At 45.4% G+C, this 19,964-nt stretch overlaps 1 protein-coding gene across 1 annotated transcript in view; it reads right to left on the bottom strand.

Moving 5' to 3' along the window:
* LOC130475167 (chromatin remodeling regulator CECR2) overlaps positions 1-17,620 on the bottom strand; it is a 124,560-nt gene extending 106,940 nt beyond the window's left edge. The window contains exon 1 of the mRNA XM_056846904.1: positions 17,435-17,620. Within this exon, the coding sequence (XP_056702882.1) occupies positions 17,435-17,620 (186 nt within the window). The remainder of the gene's footprint in view (positions 1-17,434) is intronic.
* Between the last annotated feature and the right edge of the window lie 2,344 nt (positions 17,621-19,964).

The raw sequence follows: 19,964 nt of genomic DNA, 5'->3' as shown, positions 1-19,964 counted from the left end.
TGGCTTCTGCAAAGGGAAGTCCTGCCTCACCAGCCTTTTGGAGTTCTTTGAGAAAGTTAACAAGCATGTGGATGAGGGTGATCCGGTGGACATTATACTTGGGACTTCCAAAAGGCTTTTGACAGGGCACCTCACCAAAGACTCCTGAGTAAGCTTAGTAGTCACTAGATAAGAGAACAGGTTCTCTTAGGATTCAAAGTTGTTAAATGGTAGTGAGCAGAGAGTAGGAATAGATAGACAATTCTCTTAATGGAGGGAAGTGAACAGTGGGGTCGTACAAGGATCAGTACTGGGACCAGTGCTATTTAATTTGTTCATAAATGATTTAGAACTGGGAAATGAGCAATGCAGTAGCCAGTTATACAAGATAATGAAAACCAAGGCAGACTGTGAAGAAATACAGGAGGATCTCTCTAAACTGGGTGAGCTAGGAACAATATGGCAAACTAAATTCAATATTAGTAAATGTAAGATGATGCACATTGAGACAAAAAACCCTAACCTTAAATATATGCTGATGGGGTCTGAACTGGCTGAAGCTGAAAGAGATCTTGGTGCTGTAGTAGAAAGTGCAATGAAAATGTCCACTCAGTGTGTGACAGCAGTGAAAAAGGCAAACTCATTGCTGGGAATTATTAGAACAATGAGGGGGGAAAACAGTCAATACTGTACTGCCCTTGTACAGAGCAATATTTATTGAGTGTCCCATTCTATTGAGCGTACTGACTTACTCTGTGCACTGTACCTGGAGTCCCAGTGAGAAAGGCAGACTATTAAAAAAGTAAATAAATAAAAATAGACTTATGGTGTGGCCTTATTTGGAATACTGTGTACAGTTCATGTGGAAGCCTGTTGTTGCTGCGCTGTACTGACAGCTGCACCAGCAACTGAGAAACCACACAAGCCTGTCCCCACATGGAAACCACCAGAGAGCTTTTTCTCCCTTTCCCCTAACAGAGCAGCAATCAAGTTGATGGGCAATCAAGTTGATGGGTGATAGGTTCAGGACAGACAAAAGGAAACACTATTCACTCAACAAGTAATTAAATTGTGGAATTCACTGCCAGCAGACATAGTGATGGCCATAAGTGTAGATTGCTTTAAAGGGGGTGGGAAAGATGCAGGAGAGATGTGGTAGCCATGGTGAGTAAAGGGTCAGCCCATAGCTGCTAATTCTTTTCATAAATTATAAAATCCACAGCTAAAAATGTTTAAACCATAAATTAAAACCCACATCAAATAAAACTAGCATCAACTGAAACCCACATCATTAAAACAAAAAGCTCAACAATTACAGGACAGTATAACCCACAAAGGCCCTATTATGCAACAACCTTAAACATACTAGCAACAATGGGGAAATGTGAACTCTGCCCAGAAGGATGCTCCAAAACTGTGGAATTACTACAGGAAAGGCACTCCACCTTGTGGTCATCAACTGTATTCAAACAGCAAGAACACGCAAAGAAAGTCCTCCAATGATCTCATTGCCAGGACAGGCCTATATAGGTAGATAGGATCCTTGAAATACTACAGTCCCAGCCTGTTTTAAGCCTTTAAATGTTACAACTGGTACTTGTAAAGTTGGACCAACAAAAATCAGGCAACCATGTAGAGCATCACTAAGGCATGAGTCAGAATGACCAGATCACCCCTACCCAGAAAGAAGAACAGCTGGTAACCCAACAGATGCTGGTTAAAAGCACCTATGGCCTTGGCCACCACATGACCCATCTAAGAATGGCAGCAAGTCCAAGAGCACCCCAACTTTATTTAAAATATTTATACGCTGTGCTTTTCCTTTAGATTCAAGGCACCAAGTTCACCAGACAACACAAAATGGCACCCGGGATCTTGGCCACCACGGAACTCTGTTCTATATTGTGACAAATGCACATGAACACTTATGGTTGTTTTTTTAACTTATTTTTAAAATGCTTCCAATATTTCTGCAAATTTGCAGGTTCCCACAGGTTTGGCACAATGTCTCCCCAAACCATAAAATGGCCCTATTGTGTTGATTTTTTGATCTGCAGTCTAGGGTCTAGGTCAGCAATGTGTGTGTGTAGATATATGTATATACATACACACAAGCAGAGGACCCACAAAGACCTGAGGGGGTATATAAATTTTTCCTCTTTCATATCTCTGAAAGCCCCTATAGCCACTCCCCTTTTACTGCTTCTCACCTTCCTACCCACTAGCCCAGTGGTCGGCAAACTCATTAGTCAACAGAGCCAAATATCAACAGTACAACGATTGAGATTTCTTTTGAGAGCCAAATTTCTTAAACTTAAACTATATAGGTAGGTACACTGTTTATTAACTTAATAAACTTTAATTAAAGTTTTAAGTCTTAATTAAACTATAGGTAAACTGAATAAAACTTGATATCATACTTAATAATGATCTTATTTATTGATAAAAATTAAATTGTAAGTAAGGTATCCATAAAATTAAATCATGACAATGACTGACAAACACTTAATGCGAACAATGGCCTTGCATCTTCTTGGAAAGTTTTGGTAAGTCAGGTTTGTATGTTGTTGTTTTTAATTTTAGGCACGATTCCAGGTTCTCATCAACTATGCGTTGTGTGAAAAAAATACTTCCTTTTTATCTGTTTTGAATCTCTCACCCTCCAGCTTCAGCAGATGACCCCGCATTCTAGCATTATGAGAGAGGGAGTAGACTACTTAGCGACCTGATAAAAATTCAGGCTCAGTATATTGGCGGTTGCACACTCTGGCGTTTGCCGGAGTTTGGGTCCCTCTCCTTGCCTGCAGGTATTGACCAGGGGGGATTTCTAGCGGGCTCTGAGCATGTGGGGGGCAGCCCCTGTGCAACCCTCCCTCTGAAGCACCCACAAAGCCCTCCGAAGTCTAGTCTGGAGGGTCCTCCGGCAGGGTTACCTGCGTGCCCCTCCTTGGCTTCTGTGCCGACCGCGGAATCACAGCGCTGCGCCCAGGCCGGCTCCTTCCTCTTCCATCAGACTCCCCCCGCCCCTTGCGTAAACTCCAGGCGTCCCATCCCGCCTTGCCAGCCAGTGGGAGGAGGGCCTGCTGGGCCAAACCAACTGGTGGCAACACCAGAGGGGAGCACAAACCTGGAGCGAGGATTCCAGACCCCCTTTCACTTTCCAATCATAGAACCAGCCTTTTTTTTTTTTACTGCTGAAGTAATCCGTCTCTTATGAGAATGAAAGAGAACTTTGCTCCTCTGCTTTTCTAATGAACTACAAAGAACCAGGCGGGGCTGTAAGAGGAAAGGAGCCGTTTGCTAAATTGCGCGCGCGCTTAGAGGGACGGTCGTCTCCTTCGGTAAAATGCAGCCTATGTTAGCGAAGGGTCTTTCCAGCCGTTCATGGTCTGAGGATCTAATTACAGAGCCGCACTCAAGGGGCCAAAAAGCCGCATGCGGCTCGCGAGCCGCGGTTTGCCGACCACTGCACTAGCCAACCTACCTTTATATACCCCCATTTTCAGCTTTCCCTCCTGCTCTTCCCCTGGTAGCCTCTCCTTATGAAAATTCTGTGCACCACTGGCTGCCAAGCCAGACAATGGGGGTTAACCGCACTTTGTATTCCCAGCGATGTATTAAGAGTTTGAAAATGTTATAAAAAATACTGTTCGCACTTTGGCCCCTTTAGCTGTGAAGACGTCTTCCAACCATTTATAAGATGTGGTATCTAAAAACCCTTTTAAAGCGATGTTTTCTATAGCATTTTCAAACTCTTAATACATCGCTGGGAATACAAAGTGCAGTAACCCCCATAGAAAGTGTGAACAGTATTTTTATAACATTTTCAAACTCTTAATACATCGCTGGGAATACAAGTGCGGTAACCCCCCCAGTTGCTCAATAGAAAGGACTCATTTACCCCATATATCTTCCCCACACAATTTCTTCTTTCCCTCCTCCTGGCAGCAACCATATACTCACCTTTCCTTGTTACCTTCTCTCCTTCCCACCCATCAACCTTCCTTTTATCTGCCCCCATCTTCAGCTAATTTATTATTTACTTCATTTCTACCTGGCCTTTCACCACAATGGGAGACCAAGGCGGCTGACATTATTCTCATCTTCTCCATTTTGTCCTCACAACAACCCTGTGAGGTTGGCTAGGCTGAGAGTGTATGATTCACCCAGTGAACTTCCATGGCAGAATAAAGATTTGAAGCTGGGTCTCCCAAATCCTAGTCTGAAAATCTAACCACTACACCACATTTGTTAACATGCAGAGGCTACTGTTGAACTATAGTGAGCAGCCAGGCTTGGGTGAGTCATGCAAGTCACATGGCAGCAAGAGTCCTCCCTCAAAGGCCAGAACAGCCCTGGAAAGGACCCTGCCTGCCTCTCCGCCTTTTACTGACAGAAACCAAGGCTTGATGGCTGGCAATACTGTTATGGCTGCCTAGCAAAAGTCACTGAGGGCACTCATTTCTGAAAGCTATGGGGGGGTGTTTAGCCCCAATGGTTTTTTTTTTTTTTTTTTTTAGATTTCAGATTTTTCTGCAAGCCAAGGGGCATTTCTCGGGTTTGTAGAAAGATGTGTCTTGTCTGCTTGTGGCACTTTTTATATTCATTCCATTTTTGCTTATTTGGAATTAAATGTTTATTTAATAGTATTAGCACCGTGACGGATATTCATTCTGTTCTTATCTTGAATACATCTGGGCTTTGTATAATGTCATAGACTTACTTTCGTTTCATGGCTTTTTAGTACCACTGTATTTTTTTTCTGTACTCATGTGTTTATATCTCTGTCAGTGAAGGATAACACCATGCTTGTGGTGGGGTTTAGTTCACTAATATTGCAATATCACAACAAATCAGTTATATAACAATAAATAATATTTATGGAATCACTAGCGTATTCTGCTTATACTGAAATAAGAATCATTGTAATGATTGAGGCCTTAACTTATGCAGGCTGTGGAAAGAGAAGAACAACAATTTAGCAGGTTGTAAAGTAAAAATATGGCACATTTCAAGCATAATAGTCATCTGTAAAAGGGCCAAAAAATAAAGATATGCATATAAGAAGTTAAAGTAGTTGGGAAGACAAAATATTCCTTTAGAACTAGATATTAGTACCAAAGCAGAGATGGTTATCAATGGAGATCAGGACTTAAGAACATACGCCCTGTGTTTCTCAGATAGATTAACAGGGTGTTAATCTATTTTAAATATCCTGGTATTTTGATGTACACAACTGCTGAACTGCCTGGGGGACATACTATTCGATATCATCTTCTTTTGTAAACATCTAATATTCTTCATGAATATGTCCCACTGAACTTTTGACCTGGTCACTGCAGAATCACCTCCTCCTCTCCAAACCCACAGCTGTGAAGTCTTGAAAAGAAGGACCCTGAGTCTTGTCAGGCAGCTGCCTCTGCTGAAGCCAGCATGGGGGCTCATGGCTGTTCAACACTCCCTTCCCATAACAATACCCAGAGCCTGGCCTGATGGATGCACTGCTTTATCTGAGCCAACCAGCTTCGTAAATCCATTCCCCCTTCTCCTGCCTCTCATTACGCAATGGTCCAAGAAAAAAAACAAACACAAAACATCTGCTTCCCAGATTCTAAGACATACAGCTGCTGATGGCAGCCCACATCTGGAAGCATCACCTTCTTCCAGTCTAGCGAGCACATGGATTTAGACTGGCAATGAAAATGAAAGGAGCTCAGGTTGCAAAGTTGAAAACCAAAGTCTTTTTCAAGTATCCTTTGTGAATAGAGCTATAAAAGGTCAGGCTACAATAAAGTCCTCATCTGTACTTTATCGCCAGTGGTCACTCCAACTGCACATATGCAGGCTGCAAAATACACACCACCACATAAATGCCTGGCTGGCTGAGCATCCAAAAGACTAAAAAATGAAAATAAATCAATTTATTCAGTGCAGTGCATGGTTATCACTTCCAAACGTAAAACAATTATTTTTCATTTTCAGACAAACATTCAGAAGGAAGATTTTTAAATCAAATCCCACTTGCATGCAGCAGTTTTCCATAGCTGGTATAAGAAAAAGAAACAAAACCACCTCTGCTCATCTCTTGCCTGGAATGCCCCGTGGCAGGGGTCCCCATGAGTCAGTTACGACTCAACAGAATGCTCTTCATAAAACTGAGGATGGGCAGATAATTTGAAAATTTTCCTTACCTTCCCCCCAGGTTTTCCCCCACCAGGATTCAGCAGGCTAACTCCCCTCCTCCCTTTAACTTTAGAACCTCCTGGAGTATAGTCTTCCTTTTTTCTTTTGGTTTATTTGAGTCATATTTTTCTGTACACCTGGAGAACCCTGATACCATGTTGTCTATACTGCCTATACAACATCTAACATAAGAGATCTGTTAACTCATGAGCCATTCCCTGGTTTATGTAGGCTCCATATGTAGGGTACAGGAATCTCAAGAATCTCCTGCTGTTGAATAAGAGGAAGGACTGGCTTATTTCTCTGTTATATCTCTTATCCTCATTGCAATTCAGTTAGAATGTACTCCCCCCCCCCCCCCGGTACATCCAGCAATTCAACTTCCCTTGCACACATTACCAACACCAAGCATGGACTTTGAAAGAAGCTGTGCATCATCTCGAAGCATCAAAGTACAGGAAGGATTGTAAAAGATGGGGAACAAACAAACAAGTCCCCCCTTCTTCCTCTCTGCTTCCCCCCACCCCTGTCCTTCACGATAATAGTTAATTTCTACACGGCATTGTCAGTGTTCAAAGTTGCTCAACTAGTTAGCCTACAAGGGATCCCAGGGAACACACATGGCAATGACACCAGGGAAGAAACCTCCTAAGGAACACACAGACATCACAATTAAGTCAGAAACAGGTGGTGGTGTCAAAGACAGCCGGAACAGATCATTCAAGGAAACACAAGGATACTAAATCCTTGAAGACCTGGTAAGGGTTGTCAGAAGGTGTAATATTAAAAGTAGGCCATGAACCTAGAAAACAAATCGAAACCAGTATTTTCAGATCTACACAAATTCTACTACCATCTTAATTATCTTTAAATATAGTGTCCTTCACATAAAGCCAACAACAATCTACTATCAAAGAAGCGAGTGACTGGATGTTTTTATTTAAAACATTTTTATGCCGCCTTTCCACCCAACCAAGGTCCACAAGGCAGCCAATATAAAACACCGAAGCATTTAAACAATTAAAAATACAGCCAAAATTATAAAATTCAATTGAAAACACATAAGGAAATAACACTGGAAGAAGGGCCAATAACTGCTATTGGGATTATGCCAGAACAAAAAAGTTTTTGCCTGATGGTTAAAGACAACAATAGTGGTAGATTGACGAATCTCCCCTGTGAAGGGACTTCCAAAGTTTTTGTGCCCGCCCATCTAGCCTCAGATGGTGGGGGCAACCAAAGCAGAGCCTCTGAGGAGACCAGAATAAACACATCGATTCATATGGGAAAAGGCTGCCTTAAGGTAAGTTGGTTCCAGGCTTACAAGGCTTTAAAGGTCAATACCAGCACCTTAAATTGAGCCCAGAAGCAAACTGGAAGCCAGCACATTGGACATTCACAATTTTTACTTCAATTTGCATTTTCTGAACATTAACATGCTGTAGTAAATGAACACTTTTAAATTTCTAAAGACAACTCATATGAATGTGGCAATATCATACAGAAAATGCCACGTAAGCTCACTACCTCAAATCTAAAAACATCCATCTTGGTTTAACAGAAATAAAAGGATAGGTCTAAAAATGCTGGTGCAAAACTGTCAGCTTTGAAGGAGTACTTTGTTCAGGTTTTATACACTATCAGTATGAGGCAATTAATACATCTGAGTACATAATCAATAAAACTGCTGTATGGCAACTTGTTGCAATAATGTCTGGTAACACTACCATATGACCTACATGAATGGAGGCAAGACACTACCTCTGGATGCCTCTTGCCCTGAAAACCCTATGGGGTTGTCATAAGTTGGTTGCAACTTGATGGCACTTTTCACCACCACCGCCATCACCATATTTAATAAGGATATTTAAAGACAGTAAGGATATTTAATAAAAAAAGCAAATATTTGAAGGGGGGACCTTTCAAGGAAAAGAGCTGTTTTCAATTATTAATATTATCTACATAATGAGATAGTCCTATAAGTTATCTCCCAGCATCTTTATCTTAAGCATTAGAGCAGAAGAATTGTAAAAAGGAAAGGGTTCTTGCAATAGGTTAGAATGCAACAAGGTAGCCAAAAGTAGTATCATTTTATGGGGGAATGGTGACCAGTTTCCCTTTAGGAAGGAAAAGCACAGCATTTTGAGAAAGACCAAATAAATGCAAAACTATAGGGTATGTTCAGATGGTACTTGTAATCACAGTTAAACAAAAAAGTGACATGCCTGGTTTGTTTCCAGGCTCAAATACACACTTCAGTCCTTTCCCCCTTCCCCTTTTGCACCAAGAATAGTAGTTACACACTAACACTGGTTACCCATGACACTCAGATGCAAGTGCACAGATTAGATGGGGAGGCCTAATTCCACAGTTAATTTACATATTTGCACATCATGAGTAACCAGAGTTAGTACTGGCATAAAAGAGTAGAAGGGAGCAGAGAAGTGTGAGATGCATGTAAACACGCCTGGCAAGCAAGCTGCATTTCTATATGTTCTTCCTTAACCACACTTACGTGTGAAGCCTGAATGCAGCCTAGTCTATACCAGTGTTTCACCAACTGGGGTCCAGGGACTACAAAGGTACTCCAAAGCGTGCAGGAATCCTTTTTAAGAACAGTAGGTTAGCCTGTCACACCCCTCTGGATAAATGTGAAAATGGCATCATCTCAGTTTTCTAAGGATCTGGACAATAACTCTCTACCTGCGGGAAAGGTGGCAGCATTGGTTCCTCCCTCTTTCAAAAGGGAGGGAGCTCTCAGAGCCACTCCTGCCTGGAATCATTTAGCTTCAAGATCACCTCAGAGAACCTGCATGCTGATTTGCTGTCAGAATCTAACAGGTCTGGGAGCGGGAGCTGAAGGTTTAGAGGAAGGAGTCCCTGAATTTTGTAGTGAATCCCACACCATAAGATAACTTAGTGGATACAGCAGTTGTGGGTGCTGACTATTTGACCATGGGTTGTGGGTTCTGACTATTTTACTATTCTGACTGTGAGTTCACAGGAGCTTTGGAAGTGCCAAGGTTCATCAGCAGTGTCAGTCCATTTCATGCTGGAACCTTCCTTGTGGTTTGCCTGTCTCCACCCATCCCGGGGCTAGAGCCAAACTGTTTGGATTTTTTAACTATAAAATCAATTGTAGTGTCTAGCTGTTGTAGGGCTCCTGCCCTTTTAGTTGTTGTTTTCTTTTCCTGTTGCTGTAGGCTTAGTTTTGTGTGTTTTTGCTGCAATTTCCATTGTTATTTGATTTTGTTGTTTACTGTTTTATAGTATTTTGAAATTAAGCCTGCTTGCCCTTTCTTCAACCATATATTGGCAAATAGTTAATTTTCTTTTAAAAAAAAAAATCTAACAGGTCAACCCAAAGAATCAACTGGCTGAGCACCAAGGAGGCAGTCCTAATGCAGTCATCAGTTACATTGTTATAAAACTGAACTCTTATTTTCCAATACAAAGGACTTCACCACAGAGATAGATGCTGCTCTGCCTCCTCAGCCAATTTTGAACTGAATCCTGGAAGTTCAGATTTTGTGTGCTGTTGGTCTTAGCCTATCAACAACTCTAAACAGTTTTTCCTGGCCACTTTCCACCCCTGCTCATCCAGCCTCTGGCTAGAACTTACTTCTCAATCAAGCTCAAAATTCCTTCCACTCATGGGGACAGAGTGATTGGAGCTTGAGTCAGGGATTTCTGAGCTGTAGCCCTACAGAAACAGTGACACTCTGAGATCCAACCTTGCAAGGCCACAAACAATATACACACACATTTCATGTAGCTGGTATTGTCCTCACTGATTTGGGATACTAGAGGACCAAGGCCTCCAAGGCACATGCAGGACTTACCAAACAGCCCGAAAGTGACTGCTCATAGCATAACATGTGCCAGTAAAAAAGGGGGGACTTAGGGTCTGCAAAAAAATATGTTCATATTATGGTTCATATTGTTTGTGCAAAGGAAAAAATCAACACTGAACAGGTTGTCCATAGCTGCAATACCTGTAGCGAAAGAACGATGTTGAAAAAGTAAATTTTCTCACTTTACTGGCCTTTCGATTCTGTTTAGCTGGAGCAGAACAAAATACAAACCTTCTTGTGAACACATGAAGCTGTCTTATACTGAAGCAGACCCTTGGTCCATCAAAGTCAATATTGTCTACTCAGACCGGCAGCAGCTCCCCAGGGTCTCAGGCAGAGGTCTTTCACATCACCTACTCGCCTAGTCCCTTTAACTGGAGATGCCGGGGATTGAACTTGGGACCTTCGGCATGCCAGGTAGATGCTCTACCACTGAGCCACAGCAAGGCCTTTTATATTATTCTGCCAGACCCTCTTCAGAGGTTCAAGAACCCCTATGGGACTCAACATTTACAGAGGAAACAAAATCCACACCACCATCCTGCAGAAGAGGCCTGGCATCTGCAGCTCTCCCATCTTTGAGTTCTCCTGTCAGGTCTCCAGTGCAGCAGGAAATACTGGTACTATACGGTCCTTCAAGCCTCTTCTCACCCCTTCATGCTGTTCTTCCATTTTCCCCAGAGATGCATGCACATTTGGAAGCCCTCCCATGAAGATTTTGTAATTGTCTCCACCCAATTTCAAGGATACCCAACAAGCACTGCGTGCTGACTCTCTTCTTTTTTTAAGGGCCCTTAATACAATATGTTTCCTGGCAAATTTTAGTCCACTCTATAAACTCTCATGCCCTGACCTGGACAGCCCCAGGCTAGCCTAATCTCGTCCGATCTCAGAAGCTAAGCAGGGTCAGCCCTGCTTAGAATTTGGATGGGCATCCTCCAAGGAATACCAGGATCCTGATGCAGAGGCAAGCAATGACAAGCCACCTCTGAACATCTCTTGCCTTGAAAACCCTATGGGGTTGCCATAAGTCAGCTGTGACTTGACAGCACAAAACACACACACACATATTGAAAATACACCTGCAAGGTAAAATGTAATATGCAAAGCCATAAAAACAGAAACCCTCTCCTTCCTCACCACCTTAAAAAAAGGAGCCAGTTTGCTTCACAGCTTATTTAAGTATCCCCATTTAGAAAGCACATTCTAGTAACTGGTTTCCAAACTGACTGGCCTGTGAAGCAAACCAGATGCTAATTCAGGCTTCCCAAAGGTGAAAGGCTAGTGCAATTGCCCCTTTATCATTGTAAATTCAAGATCTTTCCCCAGCTTCACATGCCTGGTCAGAGAGAACCTTATTTAAAGAGTCTACATCAATAGAAGGGGGAGGGGCTTCCATTGCTAAGGAACTCCATTACTGGGATACCCTTTCCCCTTTCAAATATTTAGCACTGCATAAGGGATTCTCCCCTCCCCTGAAATTCACATCCTGCTCTAGAAATTTTAATTCTCCTCACATCCTGTTGAACTGAACATCTTTGGAAAGGGGGCCTGCCTACCTTTGAAAATCATAGCGATCTCATTGCTATTCTTAACTGTCCCAGGGTAGTGGTTCTCAAACTTTTTGAAATGCAACCCACTTCTAACTTGCTGTTCTTTTTGGGACCTACTTTTAAGTTAACTTATTTTTTTAATCACTTGCAGAATAACTCTACACTACTCCCTCCCCCCCAACGCCAGCATAAGATGTAGGAATCTCACGATATTTTAAAGGATTGGTAGCTGTTAAAATCATTATTGCAGCATTCAGGGAAAAGCAAGATTTATATTCCCACATTTCTCCCCAATGAGGATACAAAGTCCTCACAACACTGTGAGAGAGGAAAGGCTGAAAGAGACTGACCCAAGGTCACCCAGCAAGGTTCAATGGCAAGAGTGGAGATCTGAACCAGGGTCCTCCAGATAATATTTTAACACCCTAACCCTACACCACAATAGCTCTATAGAACCCCCTTCTGGAATAAAATCATTCTTTGTATTGTTTTATGTAGTGCAATAATTACAAGTAAATTACAATTTATGTATGTAATAATTGCAATTAAAAATGACACTGCAAAAAATGTGGGAATCTCATATTTCCCCTAGGAAAACTAAATATGAAAAAATCAACAGAATTACAGAGAAACAGGCTGCATTGCATGGCCATGTTGAACATTATGCACAGACAAATACAAATTTGCCATCAAATCTCCCACCAACTCCTTCCCTAGCTGTTTCTCCTCCTCCTTCCTGACCTTGCAACCCATCTGTGAAAGTCCCAACCCTGAGTTTCATAACATCTGTTCTGTGGGAAGTCTTGCTAGAATTAACATGTAAAGACACAGAGATGGAACCTTGATGTTTCTTGTTCTGTCTCCAGCACCTGCATCTAGAACATGCAGCATGACATCATAGTCACAAGCTGTCACAGTCATGCTTAAACTCTCGCATTTGGCTGTATTTAAGCACATACCTGTTTCAGATTGTAGCTCGCAGACAACCACACCTACAACAAACGATAAAGGGTTGGATCCTATGGAAAAGATCCAAGTATGTGATGGGAAAACCAATTTTCCCCTTGCTCTTTCTGGGGATCCCCGTTCCCCAGGAGCAGCATTCTGGAGGACATTTCAGGATGCAGCAAGAAAGGGGAGGGGGAAATCACGCTTTTCTGCACAGAAATCAAACAGGATCCAACCCAGAGATTAATTACACCGTTTACAAAATTAACCAATGTTCTCTGTAAGGAAGAGAAAAAGGGTGGCTGTGGCAGTTCAATTTTACTCAAGGCTGACTTATGGTGATCCCATAAGGATTTCAAGGCAAGAGACGTTCAGAGGAGGTTTGCAATTGTCTGCCTCCACATCAGGACCCTGGTATTCCCTGGAGGTCTCCAATCCAAATACTTGCCAGCATTAGGACTGAGAGTGTGTGACTGGCCCAAAGTCACCCAGCAAATTTCCATAGCAGGAGTGGGGATTTGAACCTGGGCTTCCCAGGTCTTGGTCCACCACCTTAACCACTACACCAGTGATGGCGAACCTTTTAGAGACCGAGTGCCCAAACTGCAACCAATAACCCACTTATTTATCGCCGAGTGCCAATGCGGCAATTTAACCTGAATACCACCCCCAGAGGGGGCCCAGAGGGAGAGGCTAGGGTTACCAAGTTCCTCTTCGCCATGAGTGGGAGGTTTTTGGGGTGGTGCCTGAGGAGGGCGGGGTTTGGGGAAGGACTTCAGTGCCATAGAGTCCAATTGCCAAAGTGGCAATTTTTTCCAGGGGAACTGATCTCTATTGGTTGGAGATCACCTGTAATAGCAGATCTCCAGCTAGTACCTGGAGATTGGCAACTAGTTCCTTAGTGTTTTCTCTCTACATATCAAGACAAATGGAAAGGTGTTTGGAGGATAGCTTGTGGGCACTTCAAAAGTGGAATAGGACTGCACGCCCCTCCGCCCGCACAGACCCAGAGGGTGCCGGAGAAGCCGCTGGAGGGAAAGAAGGAAGGAAGGAAGGAAGGAAGGAAGGAAGGGAAGGGAGGGGGAAAGGGAAGGAAGGGAGGGAGAGAAAGAAATAAAAAGAGAGAGAAAGGGAGAAAGAAATGGAGCAAGGGAGAGAAAGAAAAGGACAGAGGGAGACATAAAAAGAAAGAGACCATTTATGCATGGGAGGTTTTGCCTTGGATTTGCCACTCGGTGGGGCTCAGCGGCAGGCTTGTGAGAGGCGAGCAGGGTGGGGCAGAGGGCGCCTCCTTCGCACCCACCGACCAGCCATGCCCCTCCGCCCGCACAGGCCCAGAGGGCGCCGGAGAAGCCGCCGGCCATGCCAAGTGTGAGCGCTCGGCTTCTGTTCCCCGCTCTCCCACCCGCCTGGCTGGCCGCGCACACTCCAGCGGCGGCAATGGCGGCAGCTTCTGTGGGAGAGTCCGGGGGCCACCGCCAATCATGTCGGAGATTCCCCACCCCTGGGCTACAGCCTCCCCCATCCGGGGTGGGGCAGAGCCGGAAAGGCCAGCGGCTTGGAGGAACCGTGCGTGCCGGCAGAAAGGGCTACGCGTGCCGGAAGTGGCACCCGTGCCATAGGTTCGCCAACACGGCACTACACTATGCTGGCTCTCAGGCTTTATTCTGCTCCCTATAAAAATGTTTTGGTAACTATCAGTAACACAACATATCACTTAAAGGCTTGCTGTAACTAAACAGGAGAATTTCTCAACATTTCAGCAGGGAGTCATGAAAACAGGCATGCTTCCACCACTAAGTTGCAGGATAACATTGCTTTGCTTTATAAATGCCCAGTGCCCAACAAGATTTAAGCCATGAAGAACCTGAGGGCAAGTGACATTTTAAAAGGAAAAAAGCTGAATAGATTATTCCTTTAGGGAGTAGTGTAACCTATACTCATTTTTGTCTAGCTAGTTTCCACTATGCTTTCCTCATGTCTTCAGTGAAGGATGCTACCAGTAGGTCACAGAAGGCCAAACTCCTCCAAGAGCTGCCACCATTTTGAGCAGCCTTCAGGGACAGAAGCATGTTCTTTATATTCCAGAGTGCTGTCCAAGACATACATATTTTATTATACTGAGATGGATAGTAAATCTTCAGTACTCCAGATGATATATGACAGCTCACAATGTTAAAGGAGCAATTAATCACAGACATCCTGGTTTCTTATGAGCACCTACAGAGCTTCGCATGTCTGTGTATCCCCTTTTCATTTGTCTTCCAAGTTCTAAATCTCAGTGAGTACTTGAACACCAACTACTCTCTCTGCTGCTACACATCACATTCCCTCAACTCTCATTCTATTCATGCGGCTCCCTGAAGACTCAGGAAAGCAACCTCGCCAGAGCAGCTTCTCATGTACATTTAAAAGTTTTAAAGAGCATCAACGGTACCACAGTTGTTACATCTGCTGTAAACAGATGGCAAACCTCAGGTTTAATCACATTGGTCTAAGCTGCTTAGGCTCTTGGAGCATGAACCAGAGATTCTGGGACGGCTGCTTGGGGTGCTGTTTCCCCCACCCCCCCAGGTTTCTCCATCTGATCCCATTACTGCCAATATTTTTAAAACTCTGCAACAAACCACAAAAAGGAAGAAAATAAGATCCTCAGGATCACGAAACTTTACAATGTGTACCATCAGTAAAGTAAATCATATTGTGTTTCTGAGCATGCACACTGGAATAAACAAATGAGCAACAATTTTTCAAAATCTCTATAATCCTAAAACTGTAATGCTGCGCCGATACAATTTTAGGGGGGTATCTACTAACAAGTGTAAGATATGAGGTAAGTATGGCTTTCTTATTGTAACAACCATAACAACATATTTTTTTGTCATTGCAAATTAGATGCTGCCGTTTGATTAATCGGTTTTCTGAAGCTCAGCGCTAGGAACTAAGTAGCTTTCATAACTTGTTTTGGCTGTACTTAAAAGGTGGTAGTGTCTGGCAAAAAAGATCTCCTAAGAATAACTGAATCAGGAGGAGGAGGAGAAGCCGAATTCAGGCAGGGTGTGTGCATGCACACACACATAAACTCAATTGTCACAAAGCCCTGGGGCAATGTGTAGGCACTTCCACCTAAGGCAAGCAGCAGCTGAACTTCCCTCCTCCCATCCATCCTTTTCCTCAAGAATAATGGTGGCAAAACAACAAGCTCTTGCAAGCCATCAGGCGGAGGGAGTCCAGGGCCATCAGAACTCAGAGGAAGAAAGGACAGCAAGATAAGGATTGTTCAAGGTAGGCATCTTGAGCTCTTTCCTGATCTGCTGCACAAGACCAAAGACTCCCCTCTTCACTTAGCCAGGAGGCCTGAAAACATGAAGAAGAGCTGCAAAACGGGTGGCTTTAAATTCAGCATCCCCAAAGCTGCTGGTGGATGGGGAGCGTTAATTCCTGGACTCATTTCTGTTCAGGAGGATCTGAAGGGATGGTTCATATCTCGGGTTAGATCTTTAAAGTGTCCACACTTTAACAAACCTGGTGCAAGCAGTCAAGACTGATCCTAACTAGTCCCCACCCCGCCAATCCCTTAGATTTGCAAGATTAATAAAAAAAAAACTCAACCCCCACCACCACTTCCCATGCCTTGCAAAAGCCAGTCCCCTCTATCTATCCACACACACACACACACACACTTTAAGGACAATATATACAAAAGTAAACAGGAATTTTACAGCACCAAAATAAATCAGGAATCAAGGCTCCTTATTTCAATTTTGATGCTACAAACTAAGGCCATTTATGCATGGGAGGTTTTACCTTGGATTTGCCACTCTCTAGATGCACATTTTTTCCCCCGATTCATTTTCAGAACTCTGCATGGGTGCTTATTTCTGAGTTTTGAGAATTCGGCTAGGGAGCAGACCAATCCAAGGCAAAAACCTCCCATGCATAAATGGCCTACCATGGCCACCCCGTGGAACTACACACAAAAGTAGCACCTCTTTTTTTAAAAAACAACAACAACATGGATTGCTTGCTCCTGTTCTGAAGAAATGAGGCTCGGCTCAGGAAAGCCTTACGGTGTAACAACCTTAAAGCCGGTCCTCGACTTCTGATTTCAGAAATAACTTGCAAAAGCCAGTCCCCTCTATCTACCCCGATACACACACACACCACACACACACACTACCTATCTATCCCCATACACACACACACACACACTTTAAGGACAATATATACAAAAGTAAACAGGAATTTTACAGCACCAAAATAAATCAGGAACCAAGGCTCCTTATTTCGATGCTACAAACTAAGGCAGAACTAACACGGGTAACTCTTTTGGACGTTATTGTCTCGTCCTCCAGAGTTTTACAGCCGCCGCCCCCTCCTCCTCAAAATAAACCCCACCGATCCATTTGGGAGAAGAAGGAAAACTTAACTCGGGGGGGGGCCGCGGAGGGAAGAGAGGAAAGAGGTCGGACATTAAAAAAAAGAAGAAGAAGAAAACAACAACGCGACTGAGCTTAGCCTCTTGCCAAACCGGGCAGGTCGACGGCACTTTTCAAAAGAGACTTTTCTGCGCCCGTCCCCGGGAGGAGAAGAGCGGAAACAACCCGGGCAGCTCCCCCCCCCATTCTGGAGAAGGACCGGCAGCGGAGGCGCAGAGCAAACCCCACACTCCGCCTTCCCTCCCGAGAGAGGACGGACCCGCACCGAGCCGCCCCCCCCCCCACACACACACACAAAAAGCGCCCTTCTGCCCGGCGAGGGAGGCGGCGAAGCGAGCCGGTCCTCCTCGGGGGGGGGGGTTATTGTCCCGCGCCCGCCGCGAGCTGGGAGGCGGGGCCCGGGGGGGGGAGAGACACCGACCCTCCCCTCCCCCCGCTCTCTCTCTCTCTCCACCCGCCCCCCCTCAGCCCGGCTCACCTCGATCTCGAAGTCGGGCAGCCGGAACGCGGTCCTGAAGAGCGAGCAGAAGTGAGCGACGGCCGGCACTTCCCACCACGAGCGCAGCTCCCTCAGGAGGGCCGCCGGGGCCGCCGTCCCCCCCTCCGCCGCGCCGCCGTCCCCCCCTCCGTCGCCGCCGCAACCCCCGTCCTCCTCCGGGCACATCGCCCCCTTGACCCGGCGCTCCTCCGAGAGCCGCTGCTTTACGGCCGAGAGCGTCCCCCCTCCCCCCCTCTCTCTCTCAGCAGCCGCGGCTGCCCCCCCCGCGCCGGCTCCTCCGCATGGGGCTCCTCCGGGCTGGCGCCTCCTCAGCCGCCTCCTCAGGCTCGGGGGGTCTCTAGGGCTGGAGCGGGCGGCGCGGCTGGCGACGGCCGCTCGGACCCATCCTCCTCCTCCTCCGTCCTCGTCGTCTCCTCAGCCGCTGCCCTGTCCATACAATGTAAGCGCGCCGCGGCCAGCCGGAGAAACAGATGGGAGGGGGGGAGGGGCGCGAGAAAGACCGTCGAGAAAAGGCGAGCGCGCCGGGGAGAGAGGCGGAGTCCGAAAGGGAGAAGCCGGGGGGGGCGTGGCCGCGGCGGCGTGGGCGCGGCTTAAAAACTCCTCGGAGGGAGGCGCGGGTCGAGAAAGGAAGGGGCGGGGGGTGGGGTAGGGCCGCGTCGAAGGGCGGGGCCTGCGCGAGGACCGTTTCGGGCCCTGGCTGAGAAGCGGGGGGGAAGGGGGCGGAGCCTCGAGCGCCGAGGGGCGGGGAAAGGGTGGTCCGCTGGGAGCCGTTAAAAGGCAGGCGGAGGCGAAGGAGGGGGCGTGGAAGCGGAGCGCGTGTTGAGAGGGAGCTCGGCGCACGAGGCGTGGGCGGAGCCGCTCTTTATCATAACAACAGCTTTGCCCCGCCTGTCTCCCCGCGTCTGGCCAATGAGGAGTCTCGAGGTGGGCGGGGCTGCGGGGAAAAGCGTTATCTATGGGTGTGAGGGAAGGAGGGGCCTCTTTTTTTTGTAGGAGCGGTGGAAGCGGCGGTGCGGGTCTGCTCTGGGCGACCCTGTATATAAGGAGCTTGAGGAGGGGGTTCCTCGTGAACGGGGTGGTTGTTGTTGTTGTTTACAGCTGCGGAGAGGAACGTGAAATGAGGAGTGTTTCACTTAAGGGGTTTTGTGCAAATGTTAAGCTTTTAGGGTCAGTGACGTTACATGGCAGATCTGTGTATGTTCATTTAAGACATTTGCGTAACTGGACAAGTCGCTCGAGTTAGATCTTATGCAAAGGCTGAAGCTGCAACGAGTGTTACAAAATATACAGATCCATGTAGAAACCAGTTTTAAAAGTCGTCAGCTGTCGAAAAGTTTTTTGTTTTTTTTTACAACTACGTAAGACTCCGTTAATTAGGATGGAGAACTAATAGGAGCTGGGAAACGTAAACGGAGTAAAATCAATTTGCTAGAAAATGAAGTCGATCAAATTAGGGGGGGAAATACCTACACAAACCATTTTTAAAAACTGGGTGGAAAATAAATAATCTTGCTTAAAACATCTGCACTCAAAACACCTGGTGAACGGGGAAGGGAAGAGAGTACAGGAGCGACAGCCAAAATAAGGACCTGTTATTATAGGAGGTGGGGGCACATCAAATTTATTTTACTGTATGAATAGACCATTTTACTCACTGAGATTCAAGGCAGACTGCAGTGTAAATTAAGGCAACTGATAGGATGAGGTGGCTAATAAGCAATGTGGTAGGGCTAGGATAGCAGAAATCTGCGGCATATATTAACTGACAGATATATTTCTATTGAAGAAGGTAGTCTTTTAATTACCCTGTGAGCATTTATTAGAAATTATGACTGAATGGCATTTCCATGAATGCATGGCTACACTGCCTTTACACCAGTCACTGAGAAGCAACAATGTTCAGGAAGACGGGCGGGCTATTTCATTCATATTCTGGCTATGAGTTTCCTGGAAGCATCTGTCCACTATGGGAAACGAGATATTGGACTAGGTGATATGAAGAAGAAGAATGTTGGTTTTTATATGCCGACTTTCTCTACCACTTAAGGAAGAATCAAACCAGCTTACAATCACTTTCCCCTTCCCCTCCCCACAACAGACACCCTGTGAGGTAGGTGGGTCTGAGAGAGCTGTGACTAGCCCAAGGTCACCCAGCTGGCTTCATGTGTAGGAGTGGGGAATCAAACCCGGTTCTCCAGATCAGAGTCCACCGCTCCAAATCATCGCTCTTAACCACTAAACTACGTTGGATATTAATCAAGAATATCCCTTCTCTTCTGCTCAAATCTATAACAATACAAGGGTCTATCCGTCCATTTGTGGCATGCACATCTCCTCAGGAAATGAAGCTTGGAGTCTCAACGTTGATCACAAATGTCAGGATGATCATGGGAGTTGCAGTGCCACACGAAAAGGGAATCAGAACATCCTGACATTCATAATCTCCAGAATTGCCCACCTCCCTTTTTGCCTTGGCGGCTATAGCTGTCTCTGGCAGGCACAGCTTGTC

The sequence above is a fragment of the Euleptes europaea genome, chromosome 3 (genome assembly GCF_029931775.1).
Source record: "Euleptes europaea isolate rEulEur1 chromosome 3, rEulEur1.hap1, whole genome shotgun sequence".
Lineage (NCBI taxonomy): Eukaryota > Metazoa > Chordata > Lepidosauria > Squamata > Sphaerodactylidae > Euleptes > Euleptes europaea.
This window is presented reverse-complemented; position numbering and strand designations above follow the sequence as displayed.